General features: G+C 37.9%; 1 protein-coding gene across 1 annotated transcript in view; it reads left to right on the top strand.

Moving 5' to 3' along the window:
• The first annotated feature begins 4,703 nt into the window (after positions 1-4,703).
• Positions 4,704-22,302, top strand: part of LOC135220822 (26S proteasome regulatory subunit 7) — a 35,493-nt gene continuing 17,894 nt past the window's right edge. The window contains exons 1-2 of the mRNA XM_064258363.1: positions 4,704-4,895; positions 12,815-12,852. Of these exons, the coding sequence (XP_064114433.1) occupies positions 4,826-4,895; positions 12,815-12,852 (108 nt within the window). The 5' untranslated portion in view covers positions 4,704-4,825. The remainder of the gene's footprint in view (positions 4,896-12,814; positions 12,853-22,302) is intronic.

Below are 22,302 nucleotides of genomic sequence, written 5' to 3'. Positions count from 1 at the left end.
AAGCCCTCCACTGGAGCCTGTGCATGAAACATCAGCTACCTTGCAGTAATAAGTGGTACGAGCACCAACCTGAAGGAGTGATAGAAAACGATCAGGCAAAGATCCTCTGGGACTATGGTATCAGAACAGACAAGGTGATATGTGCAAATAGACCAGACGTGACGTTGATTGACAAAATCAAGAAGAAAGTATCACTCATTGATGTTGCAATACCATGGGACACCAGAGTTGAAGAGAAAGTGAGGGAAAAATGGATATGTATCAAGCCCTGAAAATAGAAATGAGAAGGATATGGGATATGCCAGTGGAAATTGTACCCATAATCATAGGAACGCTAGGCACGATCCCAAGATCCCTGAAAAGGAATCTAGAAAAACTAGAGGCTGAAGTAGCTCCAGGATTCATGCAGAAGAGTGTGATCCTAGAAACGGTGCACATAGTAAGAAAAGTGATGGACTCCTAAGGAGGCAGGATGCAACCCGGAAACCCAAACTATAAATACCACCCAGTCGAATTGGAGGACTGGGATAGAGCAAAAAAAAAATAAATAAATAAATAAATAGATAAAACAAAATAATAATAATATTCTATTTACTCCTATATTGCCAGTCCCATACGTATCTAATTTTATGTCACTATATATATATATATATTTTTTTTTATATATATATATATATATATATATATATATATATATATATATATATATGTGTGTGTGTGTGTGTGTGTGTGTGTGTGTGTGTGTGTGCGTGTGTGTGTGTGTGTAGAATCTACTAGTCACTTTTTTTACCAGATACATATGCAACTGTAATAGCCACAATAAGCCCTTAACTTCTTAAATTCTTTGCTCCTTTTAGGATACGCTTGTCGCTACAAAGCCGAAGATCCAAGTCCAAAGAAATTCGATGAAATTGTGATGTCCGGTACTGGGAAACGAACTTGGATCATCAGGCTTTGTAGTGACAAGCGTTATCCAAAAAAGAGCAAAGTATTAAAGAAATTAAGGGCTCACTAGGGCTATTACATATATATATATATATATATATATATATATATATATATATATATATATATATATATATTATATATATATATACAAGTGTGTATGGGTTGCTGCTTTATTAACTTAATATAGCTCTTAGAGGCTTCAAAATGCGCAGAAATTTCCAAATATATCACGGGGGTGGGTGTGGGTGTTGCATACCGTGGCCCTTCTACGGCCCTACCCCTGAACTGTCTCTTTTATGGAGGGAAGTATGGACGCTGAATGTGAGTGAGAATAAAAAGGCTGAAGCTGTTGACACGCACTGTTTACATAGTATATGGAGAAAAGGGAGAACTGGAATGGTAGCATATGCATAGAACAAAATAAAAGTGTTTTAAGATGGTTCGATCATACGGAAAGACCGGAGACGATAGGATGATGAGAGTGTATAATTCGAAAATATCAGGAGAGGAAGACCTAGAAGGGGTTGGGCTGTAGAAAGAACCTTAATATCCTAATATCAAGGAAACACAAGACTACGTGAAGGTTAAAATTGAATGATGCCGTGAATAAAGAGGGTGGGAATAGACATTGTAGGTACGTAGGAAGCAGCTATAGATATATATAATGAAGTGGAACAATTCAGCACAGGAAGTTTCAGCCACGATTCAATTGAATGTGATAATGATCATTTTCATATTTTCTCTCTGGAACAATCTCATCCCACCGTCTTTGAATTTTGACAAGCAAGTAAGTTCTATTGCAAACTTATTGTACCTCCATTGACCTAAACCGGAATCAAGCACCTGATTGCTGTACTGAGTAATGTGGTGGTTGCAAATGGTTCTATCTGGACCGTGGGGTCTAGCAACCTCAAACACGGATAAAATTTGCTGTTACGAAGTAGTATCAAGAACTTTTTGCTTTAAACACACATTTTATAGACAAGGATGAGTCAGTCAATCGTCTAGTAAGTGATTAGTTATACAATTCACAAGAACATATAGGATTTAAGATTATGTGTTTTCAAGTATAATCAGCTTTTAGTCCCCTTTCCTCTACCTACTGCCATTCACCTGACAGAGCTAAATAGCCATCTTTCCCTACTGCCAAGCCTTCTTTGTATTCATATATATATGACTATAATTTTTTGGGAAGGAGTTATTCTTATTCTAAAGGAATAAATTGTTGTCAAACGAGGTGTCCTTAATCTTCAGACTGTTTCAGTAATCAGTCCTGAGTTAGAAAGACTCCGACGCGCGTCATACAATCTTCTTCCTTGGAAAGAACTTCGTGCAAGGGCTTCATAAATAACTAATCAAGACAATATCTACATCAACTCGAGCTTTAGAGCTCATTCACTGTCACGCCTTCCGTTCCGTCATCAGCCACCCGTTCTTAGTGAGCTGTGCTTGTACGGTCTCAAAAACGACTCCTCTGTTGTAATCCATGTCGATAAGATAGCTTTTCCATTGCATGTATGCCTTAGTTTTCTTTTGCACGTCTTCTCCTTTCCTTAAGACGTAATTGGCATTGAAGCCCGAAGAGGCAGCTGAGGAACTAGTTGTAATACATACGTGCTAATATCTTTTACCGCCCAGATTAGATTAATTGTTATGCTTAAGATACTGGAGACTAAAATTGTTATCCTCTTCCGAGAGGCACGATGCAGCTCAGGATATCAACACTGTCTACGATATTAACAGAAAACACTCAATATGCAAAGTTCATAATTAATCATCTTAAAAGATTCAAGGTTCAACTGGGATATTAACGTTATTAAGAAACAATGAGACACAATGAAGAAATCATTACCCCGATCAGACGTCAATAATTTAGGAAATTTATTAGTAAAAATATTCACTGTGATGGAAGCTACATGAATATTCTGTAGATGAAAGAAGAATAAAAAAGATATCCCAATACAGAAACACTAACGTGCAAATACTTGCACATGCGAATCCATTTACATGTTTTTCTCTCTTTAGGCTTAGGTACATTCACTTTTAACGTGGATATCACTTCACTCTTGTTAATTTACACAGTAAATGGAGTGTGTGAAAACTGGAATTTAGTTGCATTTTTTTAATTCAAGTATATGGCCAAATAAACTATGAAGCTGGCGTGAACATTTAGACAAGTTTTAAAAAGGAGAGTCATTGAAATGTTTATTTGTTTTTATTTTAGTTTCTCTTTTATAGTTTAATCTTTAATTATATCTTTTCTTTCTGCACTTGCATGCTTTTCCAGTCAGGGGCAGATATCAGCATCTGAAACATGGCCAATGTTTGGCAGGCTGGAATGAAGTAAAATTGTGTTGCTTCAATTAAGTACTACAACAGAATGAAGCTTAGATCTTCACTTAACGCACTCAAACCGCCATCTAACATTTCGAGCAGCCCTTTATCTTTAGTCTTTCATTAGATAATCATCAAGGCACTCCGTAAGCCGGTAAATTCCTTTGTCCTACAGCTACATGTACAATTGTACAAAGATATTCGAAGAGTTATATAGCGTACGCGTATTAATATTATTAACTGACAAATCCACAACATCATATAACTCAGGAGACAAGAAAATATTTCGGTTTTTTAACAGATCGATCATCTATAAGAGATTGAGATTTCTTAATGACTGCAAGAAAAACAATTACGGCACTTAATATTAGAATAATAATTGGATTATTATGATTTCTATTGAAATTGTGCTTCTTTAAACCATATTCTTCACATAATACATCACATAATAGAAAAGACTTCATATATTGTTACATTCTGTGTTTCTGATCGAGTGTTAATTAGGTTTTTATTGCTGCATTAATTATGTATTAAAAATGGGTACCTACACGTGCATCTTAATGCTTGAGTATTATCTTTAGGTCTCTCCTTGCTGTTGGTTGTGACGAGAGTATCATTAACCAAAAATTATTGCTTCATAGAAAATACTTTAAGTGAACGTCCACTGACAAGAAACTACGTTCTGACTGTTTTTTTTCATCATTATTAATTCTAAGCGCTTAATTTGTGTCTCAATTTCCTTTGCTGCATTGCTTTCATCTTATCGTAAATATATACCATACTCTCTCTCTCTCTCTCTCTCTCTCTCTCTCTCTCTTCTCTCTATCTCTCTCTCTCTCTCTCTCCTCCTCTCTCTCTCTCTCTCTCTCTCTTTGTGCGTGTGTGTGTTGGGGGAAGGAATAATTTGATTTCGAAAATTAAAGTGTTTGCTAGAATACTGGAATTGTGGTAGGTAAATGCAAGATTTTCACCAGTCTTTTTATTAACTTTAATTAACTGTTTATCTGTCAAAAGACAGCAATTGGTTAACGTTATTGTGTTAAGATGCTTTATTTTAATTATCTACGGTGAATGAAATTACTCACGTTATTATTGGTTGGTTTGTAGATCTTTTCCAATTTTCAATTTTAAACATTGTGTTTAAGTGAGCAAGGTTTTCTTCTCGATTTTGTTCAACTACCAGAAGACCAATCATTCTAATTTCTTTCAAAGGTTCAAAATAATGTTTCTCACCTTTTGGTTTATATCTCTTCAAAAATTCTTTCCCGCAGTAAATAATTGTGAATATTATGGGTATTAGATAAAATAATTAAAATGAAATATTTTTATGAGCTTATTATTATTACTATTGCACTCTGATGTCTTTAATGGAGAGGAGAATATATTTGACTTTCTACAAGTTTGTGATCGGCGTTCTGTTACGAACATCCGTAATTAGAGGCAACAACTGACAACAGAAAGTTTCCAGTCATTCTGGCCTGTGGTGCAAACGTCCAATTTACTCATTGTTTCTTCTCAAGTCTAGAATTAGTGATTAATCAAGATGCCTGACCATCTAGGATCTGATATGCGCAAAACAAACGAAGATAAAAGTGACGATGAACCTATTAAAGGTAAGTTAGTGTAAGCCATGGCCTCTGACACGGGACTTGCATTGTGCTCTTTAGCTAGGGCTAGCCTACTAGCTAGCTACTAGCTAGATACCTAGTAGTACTAGGTAGTAGCTAGCCTATCCAAACCCAGCTTAGACGGTTGTAGTATCCCAGTTTAACGTAGGTCTGAACTTAGCTAAATTATGGTTGGGTGAAACAGCGGATAAATTCCAGAAGGCTAAAACACCGTTCATTCCAGAAATACCTAGGGTAAAAAACCGTAGGGTCCAGAGTGGACCATGTACGGTCAACTTGGACAATCCCAAAAAAATTACATTATAACGCGTCCTGACATCGGAGATGGGCATCAGTCGCGACTTCTTGTTGGTGAGAAACGGAGCTAAAGACCTCTACTCTCCTTTCGAAGTAAGTATTTTCTCCAAAATTAGAAATTAAGGCCAAATTTTAAGATTTAAACAGAGGGTAGTGACAATGGTGTCAAACGTAGTGCAAATCTCACCAAAACACGTTCAACATTTTTACTTACAACTCGAGGTATTTACTAGAAGATTGACGCCATCTCGATGTTTACGGAGTCGCTGGTGTCAATAAACTAACCATTTCCTGTGATAAATCCGCACACCACTTGTACCTACAGACGCTGGGGCACTTTCATCACAACAATCGGAAAACTTTTCCTCACCGAGTAAACAACTGTTTTGTAGAAGAAGACGACGACGAAGAGTGCACTTCGATAATTTTTTAAATAAATAGTAAAACATCAATATTTTACATATTTATGATGATTAATTTGAAAATATTCATTATTGAAAAAGTAGTAACTCGATTCTGACTCAAATTTAAGTAATTAGCCTATTTTTTGGAATTAGAACGTTCTTTCAAGTCCTGTATTATGACGTCACGACATCTTGACTTTCGTACCTATTGTAAATAATTGCTTTACCAACTTTCTTGCAGAACTGTTTACCAGTTATTCATGCAGATTATCAGCTCTTCATGTAATTGGTATAGGCTAATCGTAATGCGCATATATATCTTTATTATTTACTTTTTGGATATAGGGTAAAAAACCTCATGGTACAGGGGTGGACCATGTACGATCCATGTGTACAACCCCAAAAAAAGTACATTATAACGCGTCCTGACATCGGAGATGGGCATCAGACGCGACTTGTTGTTGGTGAGAAATGGAGCTAAAGACCTCTACTCCGGTGTCAGGACGCGTTATAATGTACTTTTCTTGGGGTTGTACACATTGATTATACATGGTCCACCCCTGTACCATGCGGTGTTTTACCCTATGAAGATGTTTTACTGCCGGATTATCGCCGTAGTGTGACACAATCGTTTTCAGTCCCTGCGCCTCTGTTTTCGCACCATAAGAAATTATGGGGCCGAATTTGCAATGACCAGAAAGTCGTTAAAAGAGGAAAGTTACCATTGAGGGGCATATGTTTTGATTGAGAAAAATACAAATTTATTCAATAGCTAGCTTGTAAAAAATACTTGATTGCAAAAAACTTGATTGACAACTAAGCAGCATACCTACTATGGGTTTCAGAGACATTGCAAGCACGTTTTTGGGCAATACCTATTTCTGTAACGAACACTCGTATCAGAACGAGATTTTGCTATAGTGCATTACACCCAGTGCCGTAATTTATAAGGGTATCGTGAATCACTAATCGTAAAGAATAACGACACTTGTCCTTGTACCAAGAGACAAAAACTCCATTATGCAGAAATGGATACGAACACGCGTATAAAGCTCCACCTACCCTCTCCCCCCCTCCACCGCCACCCCTTTTCTCCTTCGTTCCTTCACCTTCCTTTCTCTCTCTCTCTCTCTCTGTTGCCATTCGGTATGTGTTGACCCTCCAAACTGGGTATAAGACTACACACAAAACGTTGAAATTGGTGAAATTAGGCTATGTATTGGAAGTATATACTACATAAATATTAAAGCAATTTTATCATTATTGCATTACTATGGCAACTAGAATTCATGGAAACAGTTTATAATAATGAATCGGCGTATGTGTGAAGCCTCCACTAATGTGGCAACGATGATTTTGCCATTCTTAGCATGCAAACATTGAAGGTTACATTTATTTCTCGCATACAGTTATTAAAGAAATTCAAAATACTAACATAGACTGAAATCAATGAAAAATGCTAACAAAAACAAAAAAGCAAAAAAAAAATATATAATCCACTTATCTGTAGTCGTTCCTCTATGGTTTTCGGCGGCCAGATGTACGAAAACGTCGGAAACATTGGATTGTATTTACTTTAGAAATATCTGTAATTTTTCGGGGTAATTTGGTTGCAAAAAAGGGATAATATACATGAATTAAATGAAAATTTTTAAATAAAGTAAATTTGAACAAAATAATGAGTAAAGTAAACAATTTAGGGAATAAAACTTTGCAGTTTCATCGTCTGCTGCTCGTAACTGTGTTTGTGGCGCGCGCGCTTAAGAACCAGGAACAGCAACTGGTTTAAAGTGCAATGTGGAGTGAATTGAGACCAAAATGTGTATAATAACAATCAAATAAGCACTGTGGAGTTTCAGTTGTGATGGCAGTAAGGATAAAAACCACCGATTACAAGGTAAAAATGAATTCAGTTCAAACCATGACCCCGGGAATAAAAAGTTTCATACTTTCAGTAATATAGGCAACAAAATGTTGTTTTATTGTGCTGATTACAACTGCAATCTTGAGTAAGATCAATAAACATTACATATATACGCTAACATTGTTCAAATGAGTGCTGGGAAGGCTGGGAAAGATGGTGGATAGTCTGTGATTAGACCGGCCAGCCTGACGATAGCCGCCATATTGGATTTCAAAACTGCCTTGAAAACATATTTTACGAAGAGCGTCACATGCTTATTTTAGTTCGTATGGGGCTTTCATATATCACATTACAGTGGTCCCCCCCGTATTCGCGGGGGATGGGTACCAGACCCCCCCCGCGAATAGTTAGAATCCGCGAATGTTTGGAACCCCCCTCTAAAAGTGCTCATAAACTCCTATCCTGAACATGCAAACACCTAAGTATCTCTAAAAAGACCATCCTTCATCAAATATACATAAAATATCCTATTATGGTTCATATTAATCTTTGAAATATTATTAATACTGTTTTAAAGTAAATCTTACATTTTAAGGTTAGTATACATAAATACATACTATGTACGTACTGCATGACTTAGTTACGTATGTGAAAATAATTCAGTCCCCCCATAAGTATTCAGTCATGCACGTTTTCTTTCATACTGTTACTAGTTGAGACATCCATTTCCTTTTTACAAAGGAAGCAATTGTATGTGAAATCACAAATACCAAATTTCTACTTAAAGTATTATCCTACATCAAATATACCATTGAATTGGCATTATTAATATAATTTTAAAGTCATCTTAAACATTTTACCATTAGAAATATATAAACAGCCAATAGCAGAGAGAGAGAGAGAGAGAGAGAGAGAGAGAGGAGAGAGAGACGAGAGATGAGAGAGAGAGAGAGAGAGAGATAACTCATTACGGTTTCAATAGATTGAAATGAATGTCTGTAGGCAACTTTTTTCCCCTCCCATAAATACATATATTTCTCCAGAGAAGAGAGAAAGAGAGGACTGTGCAATTATGTTCGTCTGTCTATCAATTCTTTTGCTGAGAGCGAGAGAGATAAAAGGAAGAAATAGAAATACCAAATGTATGACAAGTGTATCTTGAGAGAGAGAGAGAGAGAGAGAGAGAGAGAGATTGAGAGAGAGAGAGAGTTGTCATTACAGTATTTAAAAGAGAGAAATGGAATGATTATTGTATTTAAAATACTCAGATATGAATTTTGTACTTACAGTTAATAGTATTATTATTGGAAAATATTAATGATAAACTTATTACATACATGTCCATGAAAATGATCTCATCTCAGTAAGAGAGAGAGAGAGAGAGAGAGAGAGAGAGAGAGAGAGAGAGAGAGAGAGAGAGAGAGAGATTACATAAAACCATTAAATTCGTTGACCATTGTATGGCATTGTTACTTTCCCAGCTCCGAGCGTCACTGGAGTTATGAGGTAGGGAAATTGATACAGAAAAAGACGAAGGGAAGAATTTTCATTTGAAATTAGTTATCGTATTATTACTACTTCTATTATTATTATTATTATTATTATTTGAAAATAAAATAAACACGTGCATTTACCATAAAAATTCTCTCATCTCAGTAAGAAAGAGGAGTTATCCTTACAAGTGAAATGGAAAGGTAATTTTCATCTCTTTAAAATACTACCATTATGAATTTTGTAATTACAGTTTTATTATTATTATTATTAAATAACTGAAATTATCAATAAGCATTTTACATACTAGTACCATAAAAATTCTTTCATCTCGGTAAAAGAGAGAGAGAGAGAGTGAGTGTTTATCTCTCTGTTCTCTCAAAAAATACTTATAACACTTCCAGCGAAAGAGAGGGAGGGAGTTACCACTATGACACATTATTATTTTGTGTGGTAAAAGAGAGAGAGAGAGAGAGAGAGTGAGTTAGCCTTAATTAAAAGTGACATGGATAGATTAGTATTTTATTTCTTTAAAATACTATCACATAATATGAATTTTGTAATTACAGTTATTATCATTATTATTATTATTATTATTATATTATTATTATTATTGAAAGTATTAAAAACATATAGTACAAGTACTATAAAAAAATCTCGAGTCTCAGTAAATGAGAGAGAGAGAGAGAGAGAGAGAGAGAGAGAGAGAGAGAGAGAGAGAGAGAGAGAGAGAGCGAGAGGGGCAAATTTCATGAGCACTTGATGGCAACAGCACAACAGCTCCTTCCTGTCACTAACTTGATACGTATGACAGTTTTAGTACCTGGAGTTACAGAAAGAATACTGGGATTTCCTTCATTCTTCCATAATTTTTAAAATTTATAAGCTAAAATCTTACTAATTCACTATGGTATTTTCTTTAATGAATTGATATTATTGCTGTATAAATTAATATTAATATTTGAAAATAGTAAATCATTTATTTATCATACAAAAAAACACATCTTTGTAGTAGAGAGAGAGAGAGAGAGAGAGAGAGAGAGAATTATTATTTTTATTATGTGATATCATTTAAACTTATTAAACTTACTACTACAGTATTAATCAAAATTAATATTTGAAAATCAGTAAATCATTTTTGTATCATAAAAATGTATTTAGTCATGAAAATAAACATCAAAATGAAAAATCCGCGAATCCGGAGAACGCGAATGCGGGGGGACCACTGTATATCAAAACTTTATTTTATCATAAAAATGTCATTTTTCCCTTAGGGAAAACATCAGGAGAACCGGACTGTCTTGTTATGATGGAACAGTTCGGCGTATGCGTAAGTGATTGAGAGCCATATGTTTAAGAAGGGATTGGTTAAGGAAACCTTTTATAAAAGGAACTATACAAACGCACCTTAACCTAACCTAACAAGCCATGTTATTTAGCTGGTGCCTCTGCCCCCTGGAATCCCCCAGTGAAGGAAACTCCATTTTTACCAAAAGCTCCCCTATAATACTGCGCATGTGCGATAGCATCCCAGGATAGCAAGCATACAACTTCTAAGGTTGATTACAGTTGACCAACAAAAGATAATGGTAAATTCTTAATAAGCAACCAAAATGCTATAGGAAAAATCAATTTCCAAAGGAATCCTGATGCAGAGCTCTTGCGTATTTCAACCCTCAGTGTTACTGGGGCTTTATACAGGGGAACACCCCCTCCCAGCACCCACCAAGTCAGCAATTTCTCAAACATACTCCTGTCTCCCTATTCTGCTTCTGCTATGGCTATAGCCTTGTATGAGTATTTACCATGTCTACATCCCATCTGCCATGCATTGTTGTATGCTGTGCTGAATTACTGACACTTTTTCACCGATTGGTATACCTACTGACCTCTTTCATTGCTGTTTCTGCTAAGGAACTGAATGCTGTTGGCTGTACTATAGCGGTCATCTTGCCTGCATAAATGCCATACTCCTACGATGCTACTTTTCCAGGATATGCCTTCTACTGTAGCATAGGAGAGTAATACTTGTGGATAGTGTAAGGTGCCTTGGCCTCCCCTAGAGAGGAGGAGGTTGGCCTCCCATGTCACTTAGTAGCATACAGTCAGGGGAGTGGGGCTGTCCCTTACTTTGCTGTGAGAATTTTTCCATATCTCAGGTAATGAGGGCAGGTGTCTGTAACATAAAGACTACCTTTTACCTCATTCTACTTGGGGGATATCACCTACAAGTCCTTTTTGTTAGGACTTGTGTTGCCTCCTCACCAGGTTGTGTATGTATCCGCTCTGGTTGGACTGTGAAGTATCTCATCATAGTACCAAAAGCCAAATGCGTATAAGTCTGGGAGGTGTGTGTATATTGATTGGCAGGACTCTCTTCCTTCCCAAAAGCTTTTTTTTTTTTCATCAGCTTCTAGGTCAGAGTACACACCAGAGTCACATTAGATACAGATGAGTTCACATTGAGCACATAATGTAAGTACTAGTTATTAGGATGTGTCTCCCTTTGTCGTTCCTCTTTTAACAAGTGGTGGGATGTGGCAGAGCTTATTCTTTAGCAATATATACTAATAGCCAGAATTACAAATATTATAGTTCTTTGGGTTTCCTTATTCAAGGACTAGGGCCATACTGCTCTGATCAACCATTTCACCTTATAGAAAAGGTGAAGGTTTATTTTCTGTTGGAAACATTTTTTTTTTAAGTAATTTGTAATTTTCCTGTGGAACTGACCTTAATAGCTCCACTGTCCTTCTCCACTAGTCATCTACCTTGTTATCAAGTTGAGTGACTGCTTCAGCACTCCATCTTGCACTGAAGGATATGTCTAGTACATAAAAGTTGTGGCATGTATAATACTTAAGAAAAATATAAGATGCTTCCAAATAGGTATTCAGGCTCATGCAAACTGACAGGATTTTTGATAAAATATATATACTATATATTTTTTAAGGGCTTCTTGTGCCCCTTCCCCCAAGCCTTGTGGCAAGACATGAGAATGACTGGCAGTTATGGGTGGTGCTGGAGTTCTGGACTATGATCATGCAAGTGGTCTTTACCATATTCATTATACAGTCTCTCTAAGCGTGGAACACACAGGTAGATTCATGTAAACTGATGGGTTTTAATTAAGAATTAAATTTTATTCCTCCAAACATTGTTTTTTATTCAATTTTTCTTTTACCAGGTGTCTGGAATGCTGAAAAATACTGCAATCATGGTATATTGTACTGTGGAACATGTTAGTTATACTTTGAAAAAATTTATTTGAAGTCAACATTGCTTACAATCTTGTGGTGTCAAGGTTTCAATCTCTCTTTCTTTCTCCCTCTTTCTTAAGTCTATCATGAAGTGATAGTATTGTATAAAAAAAAATGAATTTTAGTTTTAAAAATGTGTTTAGTTTCAAGTTAATGTAACGTGGTTATGCAGTATTTCACTTTATATTATCACTAATTTATTCATGAATCCTTGGACCTAGGATTGGAGTTCCTATAAGCCAGGCTTAACACAACTAGGATTTTTCAGTGATACAAAAATCAGTTGTGTGAAAATGGGCTGATCTAACTTGTTTGTTGGAATTAAACCATCATAATTCTTATTTCTCATCTTCAGCTTAATTTAATTTTACCTTAAAAAGTGTATAGTTTTTATATTTTAGGGACATTACAGTATCTCATTACCTAATTATGACAGTGGTTTTGTAGTCATTATTTCATTGTTACTTACTGTTATATTTTGACATACAATATGTCATAATTTTTTTTTTATTTTGACAGAATTTGTATCATGATTTTTTTTGTTTGCATGAAATGTGCTGCTGTTATTTATTTGTTCTTTATTTTCAGTTTTGGATGAGGCAGACATCTCACTGTTGAAAAGTTATGTAAGTATTCATAGCATATTTAAATACTACTGTACTTGGTTGTCAGAGATTCCAAAGATCACTTAGATATAATATTTCAGAAGTATATATTTTGTGTGAGAAACCCATTGATTCCGAATGATCTTGTTCATAATCACATCATTATAAACATTGTCAAGTTTTCCTTTGTCAGATTAGGTTTGAAAAGAATTTTCTTGGCCCCTTTGTCTGATGCACTTTCTGTCTTAACTCCCACTGGGTCTATGTCTTCATTTATGCTCCTCTCCATGGAGGATGCTTATTGCTTTCCTGATTACCTGTTCCTTACCTTCCATCACTGGTCTAACTATCTGTCTGTTTTCCAGCCTCTAGATACCACATCTTTCCATCACTTCTTCATTTGTACTAATATGATCTTCCCACCACCCAGGCCCTGAATTGTAATATTTGATAGCTTCACCTTTTAAAAATCATCGCCATTTTCCTTGTCAGTGCCCATGTTTCCAGTGCATAGAGTAATATAGGCCACATATACTTATCACAAGTCTATGCTGTACTATAATAGGGTATTTTGGAAAATCTGTCTATCATGAGATTATATTTAATGTTCTTAGGAGTCCACAATAATAACAAAATGTTAAGAGTTCGTGTATAGTTTAAAATCACTTTATATTACTTTCGAATCCTTCCCTGCATTCATCTTCAGGGGAGGGTTTGAAAGCTTTATAAATGTTTTTAAATTATACACGAACTCTTACATTTTTTTTATCATTGTGGACTCCTTAGAACATAATAGGGTATTTTGTTTAAAAGAGTAGTTAACCCTTAAACGCCGAAGCGGTAAAAAAAAAATGTCTCCCGTGTGCCGGAGACGTTTCAGAGTGAGCGCGGAAGCGGAAAAAATATTTTTTTCAAAAAATCACAGCGCGCTTAGTTTTCAAGATTAAGAGTTCATTTTTGGCTCCTTTTTTTGTCATTGCCTGAAGTTTAGTATGCAACCATCAGAAATGAAAAAAATTATCATTATCATATATAAATAGTGCGATATATGATAGCGCAAAAATGAAATTTCATATATAATTGTATTCAAATCGCGCTGTGCGCAAAACGGTTAAATGTAACAAGTTACTTTTTTTTCGTTGTAATGTACACTAAATTGCAATCATTTTGGTATACAACACATTGTAAAACGATAAAAGCAACACAGAGAAAATATTATCACAAAATAATGCATGAATTCGTAACGCGCGGACGTAAACAAATTATTTTTTTTTCAAAAAATTTTTGTCCACCATTTAAATCTTAAATATTGGTCCTCGGAGACTTCCCAATTTCTTCAAAAATGAAGACAAAATGATTGAATATTACTATACTGTAAGAATATTAGCTTACAAATGCAGTTTTCGACCATATCTGACGAGTTAAAGTTGACCGAATGTCGAATTTTTTTATATATATTTTTTTATATGCAATTATTTCGGAAATAAGAAAAGCTACAACTTTCAAATATTTTTAGTTTTATTCTACATAAAATTGCGCGCATTTTCATATATAAAACTCTATGAAATGCCTAATATGAAATGGAGCAAATATTCCGAGAATGGGACTTACGCATTTCGGAGATTTGTGGCAGAGAATCCGCGCGCGGAGGGAAGGAAAGTTTTTTTTTAAAATTCACCATAAATTTAAATATTGTGCTAGAGACCTCGAATTTGTTTCACGATGAAGATAAATGACTGAATATTACTAGACTGTAAGAGTTTTATCTTACAATTGCGTTTTTCGACCATTTCGGTAGAGTCAAATTTGACCGAACGTGGTTTTTTTTCTATTTATCGTGATTTATATGCAAATATTTCAAAAATGAGAAAAGCTACAACCTTCAACTATTTTTTGTTGTATTATACATGAAATTGCGCACATTTCCATATATAAAACTTTATGTAACTGCTAATTTAAAATGGTGCAAACATTACCACAATCGCACGTATGATTTTTTCGGAAGAGTTACCGTGCGGACGTAAAGAAAATGTTATATTTTTCATAAATTCACCATAAATCGAAATATTGTGCTAGAGACTTCCAATGTGTTGCATAATGAAGGTAAATGCTTGAATATTACTAGAATATAAGCGTTATAGCTTAAAATTGCGTTTTTGACCATTTCGGTAGAGTCAAAGTTGACCGAAGGTTGAAAATTTGTCACATACATTTTTATATGAAAATATTTCAAAATTGATAAAAGCTACAACCATGGGTTGTTTTTAGTTGTATTGTGCATGAAATTGCGCACATTTTCATATATAAAACTTTATATAACGGCTAATTTAAAATGGTGCAAACATTACCACAATCGCATGTATGATTTTTTTTGGAAGAGTTACCGCGCGGACGTAAGGAAAAAGTTTTTTCATAAATTCACCATAAATCGAAATATTGTGCTAGAGACTTCCAATTAGTTGCAAAATTAAGGTAAATGATTGAATATTACTAAAATATAAGAGTTTTAGCTCAATTGCGTTTTTCGACCATTTCGGTAGAGTCAAAGTTGACCGAAGGTTGAAATTTTGGCACTTATCGTTATTTATATAAAAAAATCTCAAAAATTATAAAAGCTACAATCATGAGTATTTTTTTGTTGTATTCTACATAAAAATGCGCACATTTTCATATATAATACTCCATGTAACGGCTAATTTAAAATGGTAAAAAAATTATGTCAAAGTGACGAAATAATTTCCGAGATGTGTCACAGATACTTTTTAGTGCGGCAAGAAAGAAATTCGCGCTTGCGCGCCTGCGTAACGATTGTAAACAAAACAACACCTTGATCCGTGAACTCCCAGCATCCCCCAAGGCACGTGATTCAAGAATTTTTGGCTGGTAGGCCTAAAAGTATTTTTCCGCGAATTTTTAAAAAAACTTTTGTATGTCGACGTAAAATACGTCCAGTCGGCACCCAAGAGACAAAAATGTCGACGTAAAATACGTCCAGTCGGCACCCAAGAGACAAAAAATTGCGACGTAAAATACGTCCAGTCGGCGTTTAAGGGTTAAGCTGTCTTTCCATTTGATCGAGGCTGCAGCCACTAATTTTCTTATTGCCCTCTTAATCCCTGTTTCTCAGTCCAGTGTTTCCCCCATGGCAGTGGAAAAGTTATACCTCTGGTAAAACCTGCCTTGCTACCACAGTCCTCCATTTCTTTTTCTTTCCAGTTTGTGTTGATACATAATGAAAATATCTTGCTTCATGCATATCTTGCAATCCTAAGTATATTGTAACACCAATGTTTACACCAGGCACCCATCCATATCTTTCCTGCAGAGCCACATGACACTTCCCTGACTGTGCTTTTTCCATTGCTTCCTTTCAAGTTACCCTAAGCTTTGTTTTATTTATACTTTGATTTTCAGTCCTCCTCTTCCACATTAAACAGTATATAGACAACTCAAGATCAATAAGTACCCTGTATGATATTGTACCCTATCTAGGACCACTGGACACACCAAATACAGGCATTCCCCAGGTTACAATGGGGGTTCTGTTCTTGAGATGCATTGTAAGCCGAAAATCATCGTAAGCTGGAACATTGTCAAAAATCCTAAGAAAACCTTACTTTTAATGCTTTGGGTGCATTTAAAACTATGTAAACTGCATTCTTATTGCATTTTTCATAAAAAAAACCTTCAAATATTGATTATTTCCCATTTTTGGAGTCATATTTCTTCTGCCAGATCAGCATTGTAAGCGTCGTAACCCTGGAACATGTGCTGTAAATCTGGAATAATTTCTGATAAATATAATTGAAAAGCGTTGTAACCTCGGAATGTCGTGAGCCGAACCCGTCGTAAGCGGACTGCCTGTACTAAGTTTCCTGATGATGCAATATATCTTCATTTTCATGGCTCCCTCCTTAGATTTTACTATTAACCACATTATCTTCATAAAGCAGGTTCCAGATACCTCCTCCTCAGAATTCCTTTGCAGTTTCCTTCGTTTCAATGTTGAAGAGCAAGGGATTCTGGGCCGATTCATGATGAATACCAACTTTTACTGCACCTCAGATTCTCTTGGTCTTGTTATGTCATATTGAGTGTACAGTATAATTAATTGTTTCATTGTGAAATTCTTTGTACTACATTATTCTTATGCAATTGTCAAATTGGGCATTGTCATTTCTTTTGATGTTGATAAATAGAGGTGAAGTTTTATGTATGCAACTTACCAAGTAGTTACATAGCTAAAGTTTCTAAAACCGTCGGCAGCTAGAATTAAAAACCTAATTAGTCAGGAATTGTCTTATGATAATTTGTCTCTTTCTGAACCTTCCCCTCTACCTGTCATTCCCAGTCCTAATCTTGGCTCTCTCACACCTGTACCTGATGCTGTGGCCAATTTAGAGGCAAGAGTCGGTCAGAAATTTTCTATCATGCTCCAAGGAATGGAGAAATTAGGAGCGTCCGTGAAAACCCCAATGGACAAGGTAAGTGGTGAAGTGAGTGCAAGTGTAAGTGTGGTGGAGGAGGTGGCTGTTCGGCCCACTGATTCTCTTAGGCAAAGGTCCCTGTCAAACTCCCCAGAACCTGGGAGGAGGCATACTGGTATCCCAAGGGAGGTTAGTGGGGTCTGCCCACGAGCAGTCGCCCCCTCAGGTGATTCTGTTGACAAATCCCAGATCGCAACAGAGCACCATTGGAAAGGCGTCTTTAAAGGAGTATCGCAGTCGTCTAGTGCTTCCAGCTCCGGGGAGTCCTCTCCCAGGCGCCAGTGGCGATTCCATGACTGAGTCCCGTCCATTGAAAAGGAGGGCTCGTAAGTTGTCTCCCTCTCCAGTCCCCTGTAAAAAGGCTAGCCCCTTACGGAAGGAACAGCCTTCGTGTAGTTTTTGGGACTCTCCAGAGAGATTCTCTCAGGATACGGCAGGAGAGGGACGTTGCAGTGAGAGGACCACATCCTCTAAGTCGAAGTCGTCGTCAAGAAAGTCTTCCTCTAGCAGACGTTCAGAGGTGAAGAGTACGGGGAAGAGTGGACTTTTGGAGATGTCTTCAGCACCGGTCTGCACATATGATACTGAAGGACAGGTAAGACTGCCATCAGTCCCTCCTGTAATTCCCGAGACTCCTGGGAGACATCTTCAGCGTTCGGAGCATGAGAACCTGCAGACTCCCGAGTGCCCATCGGCGCCACAGTTTGCCCGCTCGCCAGAGCAGCCTTTGGCGCCTGGAACTTCTGCGGCAACGCTAGAACAACCTTTGGCTCCCAAGCGTCTATTGGCGCCCAGGAATACAGTTGCAACCGAGCGTCCACTAGCTCACTAGCGCCCGGGAATCCACGAGCACCCGAGTGTCCAAGAGCGCCCACTAGTGCCCGAGCATCCACAGGTATATATGCAACCAAGTGCACAGAGGGATCAGTCTGAAGCGCTCGGACAGCCTATGTCATCAATTTCAGCTTCGGGTCTACTGACGGGACTTCAGGTGATGGCTGCTCCGATCATTCTCTGTCAGCCATCCAGAATAAGTTAAGACAGCATTTTGGGCTTTATCCAATCTGCGGCGCCTCCTATCCAACCCGTAGAGACCTTATCACCTATTTCTTCAGCCAAGGAAGAGAAAGAAGAGGAGGATAAAGAGTCTTCTCTCACTGCCTACAAAGCCTTGCTTTTTTACTTTGTAGACAATTTTTCAGATTCATTCTCGCCAGTAACCCCCACGTCTCCAGTGTCTTCTTACATGAGGGACAACCAGGAAGACTCCAGGAAATTACTGAAATTAGTACTGTCCTTTTCGGCTCGAAAAGCGTTAAAGGAAATTAACCTTTGGCTTGAGGATAAGAGGGATCAAGGCAAGGTCAACTTCTGCTTCCCTCCTTCTCGTCTTTCAACTAGGAGACACTTGTGTTACAAAACCGGAGAAGCTCTCTCTTTGGGTGTGTCTGCCTCCGCCCAGGGAGACTTCTCCACGCTTATTGACTCGGCAAGAAGATCAGCTTTCAACTCAGCCAAGATAATGTTTATAGCATCAGAATTAGACCACCTCATTAAGAATATCTTTAAGGTATTAGAAAATTTTAGTTTCCTGGACTGGACAGTAGGAGCCTTGGGACGTAAACTGAAGAGCTATTCAGTGTTGAGCGAGGAAGCTTTTACAGAGATTTCGGGAGTGATCTTTTGTTTAGATAAGGGGATTAAAGACGGTTCCGCAGAACTAGCCTCTCTCTTCATGTTAGGTATCCTAAAGAAGAGAGAACTATGGTGTTCTTTTACATCCAAGGGAGTATCTTGTACCCAAAAGTCTGCCTTGTTGTATTCGCCCTTGGATAAGAAGCACCTGTTTCCAGAAGAGACAGTAGTGCTAGTTGCCTCCGAATTGCAGAAGAAAGCAACACAGGATCTTCTCTCGCATTCCACTAAATGGACTAGAGAAAATATCCCTAGTGTACGCCCCTCGCCAGCCAGCCGAGGACTACCCTTTCGGGGCAGGGGATTCGGTAGATATTTCCCAAGATCAAGGGACAGAGCACGTTTCACCCTTAAATCTATTAAAAAATCCTCAACCAACCCCTCGACCAAGTAGTAGTGTATCAGTCCTTCGTGCGCTAGTAGGAGCGAGGCTCCATCAGTATTGGGAAGAATGGGAAGCAAGAGGGGCGGAACCTTGGATCGTAAAGGTTTTAAGATAAGGATACGATATTCCGTTCAAGAGAAAGCCACCGTTATCAGGCTCTCCGATAGCTTTGACAGCTTACTCAGAAAATTCAAAGAAGTTCATCGCCCTTTTGGAAGAGGTTTTGTCTCTCTTGCAAAAGAAAGCAATAGAGTTAGTAGAGGAGCCACTAACACCAGGGTTTTACAATCGTCTATTCGTTGTTCCCAAGTCATCGGGGGGATGGAGACCTGTATTGGACGTAAGCACTCTGAACCTTTATATGGAAAAGACAAAGTTCAAGATGGAGACGAATCAGTCTGTCCTTTCATCAATCCGTCAAGGGGATTGGATGATCTCCATTGATATGGAGGACGCATATTTTCACATCCCAATACACCAAAACTCAAAGAGGTTTCTGCGTTTTGTCTTCAGGGACAAAATATACCAGTTCAGAGCACTGTGTTTCGGGCTTTTAACCACACCACAAGTGTTCACCCGAGAGCTAGCTCCCATTGCAAAATGGTTACATCTAGTCGGGATAAGGATATCCCTTTACTTGGACGATTGGCTTCTCCGGTCACAAACAAAGGAGAGGTGCACGGAGGACCTTCAGGAAACCCTGACTTTAGCTCAGGATCTAGGACTGTTAATAAACAGATGAAAGTCGCAGTTACTCCCCAGTCAGGAATTAGTCTATTTGGGGATGAGGATCAACTCAGTGAGTTTTCGGGCTTTTCCATCCCCACAAAGAATTGAGTCGTGCCTACAGAAGATAGTGAAATTTTTAGTTCTCCAGGAATGCTCTGCAAAGGAATGGATGAGACTTTTGGGCTCTCTATCCTCAATAGAGCAGTTCATGACACTAGGGAGACTGCATATGAGGAACCTACAGTTCTTCCTCAGAGCGAATTGGAACAGAAAGAAGTTTCCTGACTTTTGTGTTCCCTATCACACAGGAAATAAAAGAGGACTTGCAATGGTGGAAGTTAAGAGACAGACTTGCAGAAGGGAGATCCCTCCTCTCGCAGAGCCCCAACCTAGTGTTCTTTTAAGACGCATCAGATCAAGGTTGGGGAGCGATTTTCGGGGAAAAAGAAGTATCAGGCGTTTGGAATGCAGAACAAAAACAGTGGCATATAAATCGAAAGGAACTGACCGCCATCCACTGGGGATTGCTGAAGTTCGCGGACGAAGTTCATAACAAAGTAGTGGCGATACACTCGGACAGCACGACAGCGCTCTCCTACATAAAGAAACAAGGAGGGACACACTCGTTTTCTCTTTGCGAGACAGCAAGGAGCCTGCTGGTATGGACGAATTGGAATCAAACCACATTAATTCCAAGGTTCGTTCAAGGGAAACTCAATGTTCTTGTGGACGAACCGAGCCGCAGGAGGCAAGTACTTCACACGGAATGGATGATGAACCCAGAGGTATGCCTCGAATTGTGGAAACTGGGGGAAACCTATGAGAGATCTGTTTGCCACAGCAAGAAATCATCGTCTCTCCCTTTACTGTTCACCAGCCCCGGACTCAAAAGCATGGTCGACAATTGCGATGCTTTTGGACTGGTCGAACAAAGACTTGTACACTTTTCCTCCATTCAAGATGGTGAGAGAAGTCATCAACAAATTCGGAATGCATCACGTTTCGATGACTCTCATTGCTCCATTCTGGCCAGCGCAGGAATAGTTTCCAGATCTTTTAGATCTTCTAGTGGATTGGCCAAGGTTACTTCCTCAGAGAACAGATCTACTCAGACAACCCCACTTCAGGTGGTTCCATCAAGGACTATCCACTCTGTCTCTAACCGCTTACAGACTGTCCGACAACTCTACGAGCGAAGGGGTTTTCAAAACAAGTGGCGAGAGCTATTGCGCAGTGCAGAAGGGAATCTTCAAGTAAAGTGTATCAGGCAAAGTGGGCTGTGTTTAGAGCCTGGTGTAAAGAGCATAAGCATAATGTTTCGTCTTCTAAAACAACTATAACAGAAATAGCAGATTTTCTTTTATATTTGAGAACAGATAGAAATCTGTCTACTGCGACTATCAAAGGCTATAAGGCGATGTTGGGATCTGTTTTCAAGCACAGAGGATTGGAAGTGTCGTCGAATAGAGATCTTGCAGATCTTATTAAGTCCTTTGATATAGAAAAACCCAAAGGTTCGAAGATATTATCTTGGAACCTAGATGTAGTACTTAAGGGATTTTGACGTAGGAAAAATCTATTTCTGGGCTCGGAAGCCGTGTCGCCCTGTGAAATATGTCTCCTTTAGCACTATTTCTAGTAAAATATTGCTATAATACCAGAGAACTGCTAAATTGGACATGTCAGAACTCTCTGACTTGCTCACCTATATAAAAGGTGTCGGTATAAAACTGGGGCGAGTGTTAAACACTACCACAGCGACCCGTTGTCGGAAACTGCGTGTGAGCTGTTTCAAAGAGCATCGTTGAGAGATTTGACGAGAAAGACCTTATTCCTTGTAGCCCTGTCTACAGCTAAGAGAGTAAGTGAAGTAAATGCCATGGACAAGGGAATAGGCTTTGCACAGGGTAATGCGGTTTGCGGATTAACCGTGGGGTTTTTGGCAAAAATCTAGATCCCGTCCAAACCATGGCCTTGTTCGTTCAGTATCAAAAACCTCACAGATTTGGTAGGACTGGAAGAAGAAGAGAAGTTGCTCTGCCCAGTCAGAGCTCTGAAATGTTATTTACAAAGAACAGAAAGTTCGGGGCCCGTCCGATCGTTTACAGTGTTTGGTAAGGAATCCGGCGCGCCCAATGTCTAAAAACACCCTGGCGTTTTTCTTACGTGGTGTGA

The sequence above is a fragment of the Macrobrachium nipponense genome, chromosome 2 (assembly GCF_015104395.2).
Source record: "Macrobrachium nipponense isolate FS-2020 chromosome 2, ASM1510439v2, whole genome shotgun sequence".
NCBI lineage: Eukaryota > Metazoa > Arthropoda > Malacostraca > Decapoda > Palaemonidae > Macrobrachium > Macrobrachium nipponense.
Note: the sequence above shows the minus strand (reverse complement) of the source record. Positions and strands in the feature narration are given on the sequence as shown.